Below are 15,828 nucleotides of genomic sequence, written 5' to 3'. Positions count from 1 at the left end.
TAGTCTGATTTACGGTGAGAATTTCTAAAAGATGGATTTACTTTCCTTATAAGTAATTTCAAGCTCCCATGAATCCATTGCCAATTTTTAAAGAAGTAAATCCTCGACTGTATTAAGATTACTCATTTTAAACATGCATGCAAATTTTGGGATTTTCATACTACAATATAATGAAATACCTATAAAAAGACTGAAGTTTTCTGAATAATATATCAAATTGAAAGAGAAAATTGCACAGGGAAAACAAGAAAAAAAGATTTGCCAGCAGGACAGTTTTCACTTGCCATCATTTTATGACACTTTCCACAGTGATAGACACAAACACCTGCCCATATCAACAGGAGTTCCACAGTGATTGTAGATGTTGCTGGGCATAGCTTTAGCCTTGTCTGCCCCAGAAAAGATCAAGGCACTCAGCCATTTAAGACCACTTAACGTGTTCTGACACTCAGCCCTCTATTAGAAAAGAAAAGGATGAAAAAAAGTGACTGAATTTGTATGCATTATAGTTTCTGATTTTATAATTAATAAAATAGCCTGAATTAGAATAAAAGACCATCCAAAATATTGCACTCTTGCTCTTCCTTAAATGCATGGGTAAAAATTCTCAAGCTCCTAAAAGGCAAATATGGGATTATTTCTACCTCTTTTATTTTTATAGACTAAACTATTAAAAATTTTGTAATTAGCATTCAGAGATAAGCTCAATTTTAAAGTAAATGGAGGATGTGAGATTTCTATAAATTGCATTTTAAGTGCATGCACACTAAAATCCCACAAATCTACCTCACTGGCATGGAGCAACGAGCTCAAGACCAGCCTTTGAGATTCAGGGAATGTGTCTTTGCTATGCAGAAACAGTCTGATGACCACCATGTTGGAGGACAGTTTGCACAGTACAGAGAAATAGCCTACATATAATGGGTTAAAATTCCACCAGATGTGCTCAGAGAGAGCATCAGCACCAATTTAGTGGGAAGTCCACAAGAGAAATGTAAAGGGGGAGGAGTGAAGACCACAGCCATAGCAATAGTTTTTGCAGAACCATAAGGACACAGACACAGGGAGCCCAGCAGCAGGGCTGGATAACATTACATTTTCAGGGTAGAGCACCCAGAGGTTGGTAACAGCCACGTTTGTGGGGGCATTGGGGGAGGCAGTGGGTAAGTCAATGCATTGGTCCAAGGGCACACACAGAGGTCCTGCCTGCAGTCAGAGCAATCACACCTGGCCTACCCTAAGGTGACTTGGTTCTTTCAACTCCAAAATGGGTACAACCTCACTTTCACTGCTCCCTTGCTCATCAGAAGCCTTGCTTTCCCTGTAGTTCACCCTGACTTTGCTGGGGGACTGAAAGGATTCTTCTTGCCTTTTCCTTCTCTCATCATTGTCCACATTATCAGGCACTGCACATATACATGTCAGAGTAAGCCAATTAATCTTTTTCTCTTTCTATTTAAAAATATGGAATATTTTTAAGAACCTTTTAAACAGATACGAAGCACTAATTTTGATCAAGGGCTTGAAGGCTAATGAAGTATATTAATGAACTGTTGGAGCTAGGAACAAGAGACAAAAATTGCAGTCTAAAGCATGTGTGAGAATATAAAAATGAGGTATGTAAATGGCATGAAGGATAATTCTTTTATGAATATATGAATGTGAAACCAACAAGACACCAAAACTGAGAGTAACATTTGTATATATGACAGATGTATTTTCCATTGAATATCAGCATTCTAGTAAGTATCCCTTCAAAAATATAAAATGAAATGAAGGCATATTTTGTAGCCTGATGTATAAAATTGTTATGAATGAGATAGTTGACTGTGACTATGAGTAATACAGTAGAAAATAATACATTAGGGTTCCTAAGACATGCCAGAACTCTGCATTGCATTGTGGTAATCCAGATAAAAAAAGCTGTCTTTAAACAAAGAAGTCTGTCTCCATGGAGTACCTATCAGGATATCAGAGCAATCTGACTGTGTCTGCATGGTGCTACCTCTGGGCTAATTAGTGCTGGCACAGTGCTGCATTGATGTGATTTTGAAGCTATCTCAGCTGGAGTTAGTTCAGCTCTTTGCACAGCACTACCTTACAGCTTGTTTAAACGACCATAATGTCTAAAAAAACACCTGTTAAAGCAATCACACTCCTCACTTGACTAACATGGACATGCCTGGAGTCAGCTCTTGCTGTGTTGCTGCTAGGGCAAGACAGAAACGGGTGTATCAGAAATGCCCTCAACACACAGAAACAAACACTCCTGCCTTTTCTTGCTAAAACAGGAGCACTCCAGGACAACTTAATGCAATGGCACTATCTGAGTCATGATACCTGTGTTGATTGATAGCAGTGTCTGTGATCAGGGATATAGTGGAAACACAGGATGGCTTCATTGTGTCACTGTCCTTATACCTCCAGTGAAGTGGGTTTGAGGTAAATATACCAGAAGCATGAGTGTTTCCAGGGAACCATTGTTTTTAACTGCAGTCCAGCTTCTGATTATGGTTAATGAGCTTCAGTAAGGCTAACAAAGATACTGCCAATTGGTATATGCGATTTGGACATAGGTGTTACATCTCTTTTTGAGTGCAACAGCATCTACAGAATTTCTTTTAATATTCTTGTCCTGCTCAGTAATGCTTTCAGGGATATCTGCATTTTATGTCATGTTAATTATTTTCCCATTCACATTTACCAGAATTATGTTGATCTTAGCCCATAAAGCTCTCCTACCTCAATTCTACTCATGGATTAATGAACTCTAATTCCTTTCTAAACTGTAACATTTTGATGTTTACAGGCTTCTAAAGGCCTTTTGTAATACCAAACTCCACTTAGGAAAAAGGTTAGCATATCTTAATATGATAATAATATTACTATAAACAGTAATATTGGTAAAATTATTTTACAGTCTTTTTATGTTTGCAGGGTCACTATTTTACTGCAGTAGGAATAAATTCACTTGACAGAAGCGGTTCCCTCCCTCCTGTCTAGCCCACTTTATGGTCACCACTGTATTTCCCAGGTACTCAGCCCTTAGTCTTGGTGGCTCTTCCCAACACTGCCCTGTCAGACGGACAGACAACATTCCTCTGCAGACAAGCTGGGTTTAGATCATTCTCTCATGTTCCTAACCTTAGTTCCTTACTCAGGTACCTTAGCAACAAAAGCCCTGCAAAAAAAATAATCTCTTATACAAATTAATGTTTCATTTGCATAAAAGACCCCCCCTCCCAAATCTCTTTTTTGAGAAGGATGGGATTATAAATTCTTCATAATTTCAAGCAGTGCTGGCACTCAGCATGTTGTGTTCTTTACAGCCAAAACTGCTTTTCCCTCTCCCCTACAAGAGAAACTGATTTTTTTAAAATCTTTATCTTTAAAAACTACTCATTCTGCTATTTCTTTCCTCATGCTACCAGAGAATCCCCAAGATCAGCTTCCTCATTATCACACTTTACAAATTCACTTCTAAATTTTATTGCAGATTTATTTGCAGCCGTAGTATGATTCAACTGAGCTTGCCAAGTGGGAGGAAGTGAATCAACTATTGCGTGTACGTTGGAACTTAGGAAGGATTTTCTGTCAGCAGGAAAGAAGAATGTCTGGAATAATACAGTTAATAATTTTTTTCAGTCTATTGTACTTTTTAAAGCACAATACTAAATAGTAGACAAGCTTTATATACCAGTACAATATTTTGTGGAATGATAAATTCAGTAAAGGTTCAAAACACTCCTTTCAGTTCAGAGCAATATTGTATTAACAAGAAAATAAATCCAGTCATTACCTTTTTAGGATCTGACACATTGTTAATGTAAATAGTGTAGACCCCACTTTTGTTGACACCAGATTGGTATACATCTGCACAGTCTCTGAATAGCTTTTCTTCTTCCTTTTTTGCATTCTTTAGTAAAACTGCAAAACAAAAGACATGATAATAGAAGTTACAACAACAGTCTTAAGCATTTCTGTATCTAGGAAGTCCACTTTTGCACACTGCATCCCTTCTAAAAATGCACAGTAATAATTGTACTGTTTCTTACACAGTTCATGCATTTGGCAAATTCTAGTAAAGAACTAGTATGAAGCTTTTGGACAGATGGTAGAAGTAGGCATCAGAAGAAGTAATGATACAAATAGCTAAACACACCATCCTGTGTGCAAAACTCTGTACCCTGCAGGTGTTGCCTCTCACTAAAGCTGTCCCTGGGAGGTTGCCAAAGAATGCCCCAGAGATGGCACATGAAGGTGGAAAATGTGTTCAGTGTTGTGATCTGACACAGATGTTCACCTAAGACAGCAATGATGGAAGGAGAGAGTTTGTGCTGTTCATGAAGTAATAAGTTTTGAGCAGCACAGGAGCTTGGAGCAGTACAGCTGCTTGCTTAAATTTATTTTTTTGTAGAGAATAATTTAATTATTTTCATAACTACATTCATAAAAGTTGCTAAATACAATAAAAGAAAAAGCAGTGCTACTGAGGTCAAGTGTCTAGAGGCAAGATTTATAGAACTCATTTTCTCTCAGCACAGGGCAACTGTTAATGTTATAACACCAGTGCAGATCTTGATCCTGTATGTTAGAGACAGACCATATATATATGAGTCTGGGCTGAGAAATTACGAGTGCAAAATGTTGAGAATCCCAGTCTTGAACAACCAGGAAATTCCCTGTAGAAGGAGTAACATCTGAGAGTGCTCTTCACTTTCACAAACAAAAGTAGCATGACCCCACACAATAGTGAAGGATATGATTTTATTCCAACAACACATATTTTAAGCACATCAGTATTCCCATGGAAATCCATCTGTCTACTCAGATTCCTAAAGTTAAACATGTCCTTAAGTGATGTGCAGGGTTCAGGCCAGCACTTCATTAATTCCTACATAAGGATACACTACTTAAGTCTTCCAGACACACTCATCCTCTGGTGAAAGACACTTCTTTTTCATTTTTGGCTTGAAAGTGTGAGTTATAGATACAAAAGGGACTACATCATATTCACTCTGAGTGAAATGGCCTCCGCTGCAAATCTGACGCTGATGTGCAACAAAGCAATGGCCTTGTGCAGCATGTGGGACTGCACGGGGCATAGGTGGTGAGAATAATGCCAAGGCCATGCAGCTGGAAGTACTATCTTCCCTTTGAACACCTCCAAGAAGTATTTTAGGATGGCAAATTCCTTCTAGAGCACTTGGTATTAATGCCATTTCACAGATGGGGAAATTGAGGTAAAAAAAGTTTAAACATTTTACCTCAGTCATTCCATGAAAAGGCGAAAATAGAAAACTAGTTAGAAATCCAATCCTGATTGTACAACTATATTGCTCTCTAGGTAGGCATTTAGCACAAAAATCATATTATTCTTTCCTTTTTATGACTTTTATATTATTATTTTAAAATTTTATTTTAAGAAAAAAAAATCACTTCTCCCCTTCCATGTATTTGCTTCATGTTTGTTATTTTTATTCAACACCATCAACAAAAATAAAACCTAATATATTTGCATATGAAATTCGATTAGGAAATCGATGGCTTTGAAACTTAGCTGTATTTGGAAAATCTAGTACTGGCAGTGCTGTAGATTACACTCTTTCCTGTGAGATGGCAGGGAGTGAGATTCTTAGCAAGGTGCACATCAATTGTGCACTCTCTCAAAAGTGACATTTTTTAGATAAGACATAGAACTGAAGCCCTCGTGACTTGTGTTAATTAAAGACTTCATGGTACTTTCTGTAAGCAGATGGTGTTAGTATCTGTGGCCAAAGTCCAACCTGAATAATTACTTGGGGCTGGAGCCAAAGCCTAGAGGAGTTAAAGCAAAGCCTCTCATTGATTTCAGAGTGCTTTAGAATAGATCCATTCTTTCTGGCCTGAATTACTCTAATGCTCTTGTTTCAACTGGAGACATCAGTCTCTCCTGCATCAAAATTATTTAGTGTTGCAGAGGCACCACTCATTTCCTTCAGACTTAAAATACTTATATTTTATTAGCTGTATGCAGCATTATCTTACCTTTTACATGGGTGTTATGCACACATTGAAAACCACTTGGAAATAACTATTAAGACTCAATAAAGGAAATTTGAATTTGGGTCCTATCTAACTGAAACTTAGACAAAAGATTAATGAGTATGTTCTAAAGTTTATATCATTAAAATTTTAAGCAAGGTAAGATTTTAATATCAGATCAAACAGCTTTGGTAATTTTCTAAAGAGATTGATCTCTAGAAATCGTCCTTAGAAATAAATTATCTTAAAAATGAAAAGAAAGACAATAAAAGGGATTTTTATGAGAGAGATGAAGTTGAAAAAGACAGATAAATGTCATAGATATGACCACCTTTCCTCTTAGATTCAGACAGCTCAAGTAGCTGAGATCACACCGAGAGCAAATGTGCAATTTCCCAAAAGCCAAGCAATCCAATATGCGTTCAGAGTTTTCTGCACCAGGGGTTTTATTCCACTGTAGCCAGGCTTTCCTTGGGTGCCTCTCACCCTTCTCTCAGGAGTTGGTGCTCCCACTGGAAGAAAAGCCCAGCTCCTTCACAAGGGCCTATACTATTACATTGCAACACAGTATATTAAGCATGACTAGTCAAAGTTTAGGTTTCCTTAATACATCATACTGTAATTTGCAAGAACAGCCCAAACTTGACAGAAAATTAATACTCAGGAATGTTACTGGTAATGTGCTTTTAGCATAAAATATGTTTTCTCTAAAGTTTGCTATTGTTTTTCTTACTTAATATTCCATATAGTTTCCAAGCTACTTTTCTAACTTAATATTCCATACAGTTTCCAAACTACGTACTATAACTCTGGACTATTTTTTTCTACAACATTACATAGACCTTGAATCCTTTATACATCAAGTCCCTGAATGATGTATTGGCTCACATATGGTAGATGTGTAAGTATTTTTTTTTTTTTACAAGTAAGTAAGTTCAAGTAAATTAGCTCTAAAACCAAATATGCAACCACTAAATTCCTTAGTCAGCTTCAAGATATTGACTTTACACAACTTTTAATGTTAGTTTAGCTGTTTTCATATACAATGCTTATGACAGAGTTTTATGTACCTAAAGAAGAAGATAAGTCTCTGTCAAGCAAAATAATATTATCATTTTCTAAAACGGAATGTTCCAAGATTTGGAACAGAGGAATGTTTTCTGATTGCCTTCTCTGGATGAATAAACTGGTCATGCTCCTTTAAAGCAATGGTGCCTGTGTGGAAAGAAGGGGAATCAATAACAAGTTTTTCACTGCACTTCCAAAAGTCTTCTGGGTAATTTTTAGCCCAGTAACTTTCTCCTTGAGCTATCTGTTTTCCCTTACTTGATGGGAATTATTTCTTTCAGTTATCAGTCCTTCAGTGTTCCTTTCCCTCAGCACCCTGGATGATGACTGGAGCCCACAGAGTACATGAAATGCCATCCATAAGTGCCCAGGCCCTGTGGATGGACAGGAACCCAAATCAGTGAGGTCTCTGTTAACCCATGGGCTGTGCAGCACCAGGGCAGAGCAGGGTTCTGCTGCACCTGCTCCCAGGATAGCATCCCTCAGCCAGGGTCAGCCCCTGAGGCTGCAGCCCCTCCAGTTTTATTTATTGACCTGTGCTTGCAAGTGAGAGAGCTCAGGTATAGAGGGCGTTTTCCCAGATCAGTAGTCAGGGAAATTTACTGATTGATAGTTATGTGTGCCCAGTATAGAGTGAGACTATTTTTCTGCTATTAGCTGTAAAATTAAATCAATAAATAATTACTTTATTTCCTAATAGCGATTACAAATGGAGAATGTTTTATTCTTTGCCCAGGTTTAAATAAATACTGATTACTAAGAATAAGTAACTTCTGAAATATTTACTTGTCCTGGGTTGTAAGATAAGCTTGTATTCTATTTGCCATCTGTTGAAGGCAAACCTGTTGGGCAGGTTTTATTATCTTTTCCAAGAACCGGTTTTGCTCCTAAGAGGTAATGGTTTGTTAGTGGGCCATTGACTGATTCAATGCAGGGCTGGTAACATAACACCATCCTATTGTGAGATGTTCCACCCAGAGGGGGAAGCCAAGCACTCTTTTATTGGATATAAGGGGGTACCTTTTTGGGGACAGAGCAGCTCTTTACTTTGGGGGATTCCCGGAGAAGCAGCTCTCTTCGGCAGCACTCGCAGCGAAGCAGCCGGCGCGCGCTGAGGCGACGGCGGCGGAGCTCGGAGGCAACCCCGGCGCAGAGGAAGACCAGCCCCACTGCCACCAGATCTTCAGAGGAAAACTATACCCTTCAAAAGATCACCACTGCAGCTGCAGTTCATCAATCACTGCAAGGGGAGCAACCGTCCCAGCAGGACTGCTACTGGCACCCCGAATCCTCAGGTTCTGGACTTTTTCACTGGTTTTGTTTGTACCGATTGCATTTGCCTTTTTTTAAAATTGTTGTCTAGTTTTCTCCTAGTAAAGAATTGTTACTCCCATTCCCATATCTTTGCCTGAGAGCCTTTTGATTTAAAACTCCTAGTAATTCGGAGGGAGGGGGTTTACCTTCTCCATTGCACAGGAGGCTTTAGCCCTCCTTCGCAGATTCCTGTCTTGTCGAACCTAGACATTACCCATCTAGTATTGTCCTCTAGGAATATGAAATGGAAAGCATACAATATCTGCTTTTCCTAGCTGTATGAAAATTATCTAATTTCTTCTCAACTAGGAAAAAAATAAAAAATCTACTTGATTTTTTAAAACTGAGATTTCTGGTTGTTTTTGAGAAAATTGTCTCACTGCTTTTCAGGTCTCCATCAGATACCTGGTGAATAACACAGCTTGTCTATAAGCAATAACAAATGTTAAAATGCAGTTCATTATGTTGACTGAATCAATAAATCACAATCATACTTCCTAAATTACCTGAGATCTGAACTGCTATGTTTGTGAAATCAGTTCAGACTGAGTTAATCACTAGACTTTTATGTCCTTTCATGATACTGACAACAAATGAAAAACAGCTGCTTGTTTTTCTGCATGATAGTGACTTATTTGGACAGATTTGCAGAGATTTCTTTGGTGTCTGAGTGAATGATTTTATTTTACATAAAAATCTATCTATTTACATAAATATAATTTTCTTATAGACTAGAAATACCAAAAAGGCATTTTTAAATCATCTATACTTTCAAATTCAGAAAGAAAAAGCCTTTCTCCACATCTTATTGGCATATATAATTGATCTAAATTTTAGATGTGCTATGAAAAGCATCTGAGGTTAAAATTATGTCCCCTGTTGAGCAACTCCAAAAAAATCAAAAAGGAGAAGGTTGTAAATTGATTGCTTTTACCTAAAGCTGCTACATTCCAGGATAGGGTCATATAAGGACTGCCAAATGATGGTTTCTGTCTAGATCCTGACTGAAAATAAATCTTACCTTGATCTTGTCATTGTTCCAGACATATTGTGGGGAATCCTGCATTTCTGTAGGTGACCCTGTGTCTCTGACCTCTTACCCAGCCATTTGGGTGCAGCTGCTGTGCACCAACAAAATTCCAGTTATAATGGCAAATAATGCCTGGCTCGTGAAGAATCAAATCCAGAACAGTTAATGTTATCCAAAGAATGTTACTCAAACTGTTACCCAGTGAGGAGGCCTGGAACACTGCCCACACATGGATATATTCTCCCCAACTCAACAGCAGCAACCAAACACAAATCTGACAAAATAAGGTGAAGATTTTTTTGTTTTGTTTTGAGAAGGAAAAATATGCAAAGTCTTACAGTTTTTGCTGACTTACAGCCAGAAGTATAGTCTGCTGTTTCAGTGTCCTCATCTTGCATATACCAACCTCCACCTGAGAACAAATATTAAACTGCAACCTAATAGCTGACTGTGATACCTGATATTTCCTGCAATAAGAAAACCCTGTGACAAAACCATTGTGCAGCAAATGTTACACAAACCATAAGAAAAAGAACAAACCTGAAGGCTGATTTCAATTCAGATATGCTCTCCAGATAGCTACAGGGATGCCTACAAACTGAAATGATAGCGATGTAAGAGCACACTTGGGTCCCTCTTAAAATGGACTTGAAAGCATATTTTCATCCAAGTACATATTACACACTATCTGTTTTTCTTCCACAAAACATGTTTCTGGATTGTTAAAGCTACCACTGCCACTCAGTATAACCAATGCAAAATAATAATTAGAAAAATAAAACCCATTGAAATTTATGTAATAAAAACATATTACAGTTACTTATTCTTGATAAAATATCAGGAGCTTTTTAGCTTTTAATGTATCTAGCTAGTCAACTAAAAGTTTTAAATGTGAATTTATACATAGTTACTACCAAATTCTAATTGTTATAAAGACAAACTATCTCCACATGATTCAAAACTTTCTCCAATGTCAAATTTTTTCCCTACTTCATTAATTCTATGCTTTATCTTTATCTCCATGAAGTCTGAAAACCTCAAAAAAAACAAAACAAAATGGGAGGATATTAGTATGAAAGCTGCTTCTGTATGTCTTGGAGTCCAGCAGTCTTCTTGGATACATCTTTGTGTATGCTTGTGTACTCATATTTGTTTACTAGGGAGGTGAAAGGAAGTTTATGACTGGAGTCTGGACAGGCATTTTCCTTTCAACAAAATATGCATTCACCAAAATGGTTTTAAAGCTAATATTTCTTTGTGACATTGCTCTGAATCTGACAAAAAGAGCAGGCCATTGGCAACTTGGAAAGTTCATTTTGACGTACTGGAATAAAATATTTCTGTTCTGGGAACTATTGCTCCATTATCAAGTTAATAGATTATAAATTTGCAGATTCTACTGTATAAAGCTACTTTGTCAAGGGCTCCATTTTTCCCAAATGAAGTTATAAGACTAGATATCCCAAGTTACTTTGCTGCTTCAGCCTCTCCAGTGTCCCATCTCCAGCATCAGGACCCTAGAAGTCATGGGGCTTCCTCACTACATTCAGCCACCATCTTTGGGTTTCTTATCTTATACTTATACTTATCTTATACATTATTACTTATTTTATTTTTTATTTTATTTTCCTTTAGGACTTTTCTCCTCGGGAGGGCCCTAAGATTTTGCAAGAGCTTGGCTAACAACTGGCCTGAAAAAAGAGTCTTCAATATGAACAGATGTTCAAAGCAGAGGACTGGAGAGCAGCATAAGCACAGGAAAGCATATTTAGGAATTTACAGTATAAGTACTTCCCCCACCAGATGCAATATCTGCATCTTTAATAGGTTTTGAAAGCATTCTTTTCCATTCATTTCTCCAGTTAATGTTTTTGAAGCCGTGTTAATTTTCATCATTCAGCATCCCATACTAAGGAACTCTATAGACATACTGTGGGAAGGACAATTTCCCTTTGTCAGCTTTTAATGAGTGTTCCAGCTGGTGACACTGCATTCTTAGCTGAAAGTGTCAGTAAGTCTGCACCCATGCTCTACAAGCCACCTACAATTTCTACTGCAATCTCCTTCTATAATCTTTTGCACCACCTAAAGTATTTGTCATAGGTTTAATTAATGGTATTTCACATGTTGTCATCTGTCTTTGTAGATTTTTTTGTGCAATGTGTGTTCCAACACTTTATGCAGTATTTGAACACACCATGGATTATGTGGTATATTTTTTTCAGACTTCCTGTCTATTTCTTTGTAACAATTTTAAAAATAATATTTACATTTGGGCCATCAAGTAGTGAGTAACACCTCCTGCATCTTTCACTCAAGGTCTCCCTGGGAGCTTACCTTCAGTTCAAACAGGTGTTTTAGAAGGTGAAAGAAAATAAAACTCTAGAATTTCTTCCTTAGGTACATTCATTTGCTGAATGATGACAATAGAAAATGCTGGCCTTCATTAAACTATTCAGACTCTGTGACAGTATAAGCATGTGTATAATACACATGCACATTTTGAATGTCTAAGGGAGCACTTAGTCCTAATCCCAAACTTGCTCCAATTCTGGTGCAATGACAGAATGTCACTTACAGGAGCAGTGCTAGTCTGGCTATAACTGTTGGCTGTGGACTGGTTCCATAGCCACAGAATGAATCAGATAATAGGAGATCTTGCAGAAAGGGTTTGGATTTGTTGTAGGGGAAAAAGGGGAGGCAAAGGTTAGGGATTTTGTTTGGTTGCTTGGTTGTTTTGCTTCTTTGTTGGTTATGCTAGTTGTTTTTTCTGCCATAGCAGCACGATGATCTTGATTCACCCCTACGCGACCCTACAGTCCCTGGACTTGATGGAGAAGTGGAAGGATTTTGTTTCCAAGAAAAAATGACAACAGCAAAAATAGTTCCTTTGCTCTCAAACTCTAGATCTTAATGGCCACATGCACCATCCTCACTGAATGTGGGAGGCCGAAAGAGGTGTGTGAACCTTGCTTAAGTACAATCCAGAGCAACTACCAGGCCATGCTGAAATGCAATTAGCAGGACTACAGTGATTATACCAGCCTAGGCATTAGTCCAGTACCAGATTTATTAGGAGCACTAAGGTTCATCACATAGAAGAATTTGAGATCAATACTTTTAACATGGGGAGGAAAGAGAAAAGGTGTAGTCAATTAGATGTCTCAGGTTAACATTTAGAGAAATGTTTTAGCAGCTAATAGAACATTACTTTGCCCTCCCACACAGCCTCTAAGAGCCTGCAGTAAGAAAGGAAAACAATTGCATAGTGAGACCACTCAAGCTATCCAACTACTTATTAAATAAATCATTTACAGCAGAATTTCCCTCCTGTAGGGCTGCAGGAATTAACTCCGTCTTGGAAAACGACATTAATGTAGAGAGCTTTCACCCTCTCCAGGGCATAATTATTTAATACCTAATAAATTATCTACACTTATCAAGTTTGTTTCCCAATAAATCCACCCTTAGTGACTGGCAAGAACAATAATACTTCAAATCACTGTGCATTTGAAAGAATCACTTAAGAGTACCATAAAATGGTCCTCATTAGTGAGCTGCAATAGAATGCCTTATGGCCCATTTACAAAGAGATAAAGACACTTAATTATCCAGCTGCAATATAGTTCCTTAAGAGTTTCTGCTTGAGACAGCAATTTTGTGAATAACTAGCTATTCACTCAGAGGAGAATTAAAGTCTTTCACTAACTGTACAAAGAGATTAAGTTGCTGGCATTGTTTAATACTTCTAGTGTCCATATTTCTTTAATTGATTTATTTTTTCCACACAGACATCCTAATGTGCATTTGGTGTTTCCATCTGAGCAATGGTATGCATACAAAGAAATGTTTGACTAACAAGTCGTTTGGGCAACACCAACAGTGCTGTTAGTTGGTTTATATATGCTGATATTCTCTGCAATATCTTTGGTGTGAGTGAAAAATGCTAGTTTCACAAAACTGAATGAAGAGGGATTTGGCACTGACCTATACTGTAGGAATGAGGGTGGGTAATTGATTTTAATATCAACAATCAAGAATTTATGTACACTTCCAGTATTAAGTTTTCACTACAAATAAATATTGAGGTCCTGCTGTGATCATCAGCAAGTTAATAGGGATAAAATATCAAATTTCACAATTCTATTTTGAAGAATTTAAATATTTTTTCAACTGACATAAATTTGAAATGCTGTACATTCAAATTTACTTATTTCAGAATTGAATCTCTATTAAATTACAGCCTAAGTTGCTACTACCTAATAATAATACTACCTAATTTGTTGTACTTTATTATAAAGCATAACTTTGAAATTAAGGTATTTTTGTATTTTTGCCTAAGCATGGTACAGAAATATTTTTATTTTTAAAATATTATGATTTGGAATTGATTTTTTGTTTTAGAAAAAAACAACACAGATAGTGATCATATAAATATCAGTATTAACATCATTACCTTTTAACAGGTATGGAGAAAAAAGGGTACTTGTAGTTCTAAGTCACCTCATCATGAAACACTCACTTGGAGAGAAGTGACTTTGTTGATCTAAAAGAAATCCAGACCCAAACTCTGAAAATGTTATGGGAGTCAGTTAAGAATGACCCCAAAAAACTCTCCAATAGAACTTTCTGAACATCTCTAAAAATTACATATCAATAAAGACAGTCTTCAATGAAAGTAGGAATTATGTAGCACCTGAGCAGAAAAAACAGGAAACACAAAAGCTGGTGCTGGTGTGTGTGTTTAATAACTGAACATCTCCACAACTGCACAGAACCTGAGCAGCCTCTGGGTGCAGCCCTGCAGAAATCTCCAGTTCATTTGCTCAACAGGATCCAGCCATAAGAGTAAGGGGACCCCTCTTCCCCGACACTGAGGGCAAAAGAAAGATTTAGCTTTCCTCCAGCTTTCAAAATATAAATAAGAGCAGATCACACAATGGAATGTATCTTTGAAATAGTGAGTTTTGTGAAATGCTGGCAAACATTTTCTGATAGTGATCTTCTGATCTTTTTTTTTAAACTAAAAGGACTTCTGTTATGCTTTAGAATATCTTAATAAAAATGAAAACCTCATGCTCATAAAATCTCTAAAGTTGAAGGAGGTAAAGAGAAACTGAGAAAATTGATTTTTTCCATAATCTTGACCACATAATGTCAACCTCAGCTGAAGTTATCTGCTTTGACATCTTTGGGGAAGTCAAAAAGTGTGGGAACATCAGATGATTTCAGTGCTTAAAACTGGATTTTGTTTAAAGCTTTGGTGTAGGCATTCTAACTTTTACATGTCTGAGGTTTTTAATTAATTTTTAATAAATAAAATTTTTAAAAATTAATTAGTGTATCAAAAGCATCATGCTTTACTCTTACACTGCAGTATATTAGAACACATTGATAATTAAAATTCAATATGTGGTATTAAAAAATGTCATTTCATACATAAACTTGTTCCTTTAAAAATGTTTCAAGCACAATCCTGATCCACCTCAGACCTACAGCCTTCAGCCAAAGCTGTACAGAATCTTCGGTGCACCTGGAACGAAAAATTCTATGTTTTGAAAGAAAAATAATAAAGTCATTGCTCTAAGGTTCTGCCTCACCAGCTATGTCTCATCATGTTGAAAAAAACCTTAATAAAGTCAAGGATGAGGTACCAAGAGGAGGCATGGGCTTAAAGAATGAAATATTTATAGACAAACAGTACAGAAAAAACAAGCTGTCACCTCAAAATATGTCTCAGGTGAGTACTGATATTATTCTTTCCATGAACAGAATTAAATAATCAAGACCTATACCATAAAACCTTGCTCTTCTACACTGTTAAAATCTAGTGGATTTTAATATTCTCATTATTGTATTCCGGTGTATGGCTGAATCAATATAATAGAGAAAATTTGTCTTATTGAACACTGTAAAAATCCTAATATTTAAAACTACTTCTCTCTTTTTCTGTCCTGTGTTCCCATCAGGACTTTTTAATTGGTTTGGTGTCAGCTTTTAGTGGTTCTTGTTGGTTTTTTGGTTTCTGTTTTTTTTGGGGTTTTTTTGGGGGGGGTGTTTTTTTTTTTTTAATTTTGGGTTGGTTTTTTTAAAATACTAGCCTGTATAATAAAAGGTGTCTTTGAAGTCTGTCTAATGAAGAAGGCCAGCAGCACTCCTGAGGCAATTCTGCTTCTGTCAATGGAGTTTCCCCTGAGCCCATAACCTTCAGGTCATTTCTTTGAAGTTCTCAGTCTATTCTCACTCTTTTCACTTCAGAATAAATCTTTACATCACATCAACTTTAGACCAAGTGGAACAGATTGATTACTTTTTAATTATTTTAAAAATAAATTAATTACTATGCCTTTAAAAAGCATGAATTGCATTCAAATGAACTTTTGGACCTATTT

At 36.8% G+C, this 15,828-nt stretch overlaps 1 protein-coding gene across 1 annotated transcript in view; it reads right to left on the bottom strand.

The window, feature by feature from the left end:
• The window catches only part of ANGPT1 (angiopoietin 1), a 151,053-nt gene that overhangs the window by 49,937 nt on the left and 85,288 nt on the right, over nucleotides 1–15,828 (bottom strand). Inside the window, exon 5 of the mRNA XM_021546436.3 lies at nucleotides 3,800–3,927. Within this exon, the coding sequence (XP_021402111.1) occupies nucleotides 3,800–3,927 (128 nt within the window). The remainder of the gene's footprint in view (nucleotides 1–3,799; nucleotides 3,928–15,828) is intronic.

The sequence above is a fragment of the Lonchura striata genome, chromosome 1 (genome assembly GCF_046129695.1).
Source record: "Lonchura striata isolate bLonStr1 chromosome 1, bLonStr1.mat, whole genome shotgun sequence".
Taxonomy (NCBI): Eukaryota; Metazoa; Chordata; class Aves; order Passeriformes; family Estrildidae; genus Lonchura; species Lonchura striata.
This window is presented reverse-complemented; position numbering and strand designations above follow the sequence as displayed.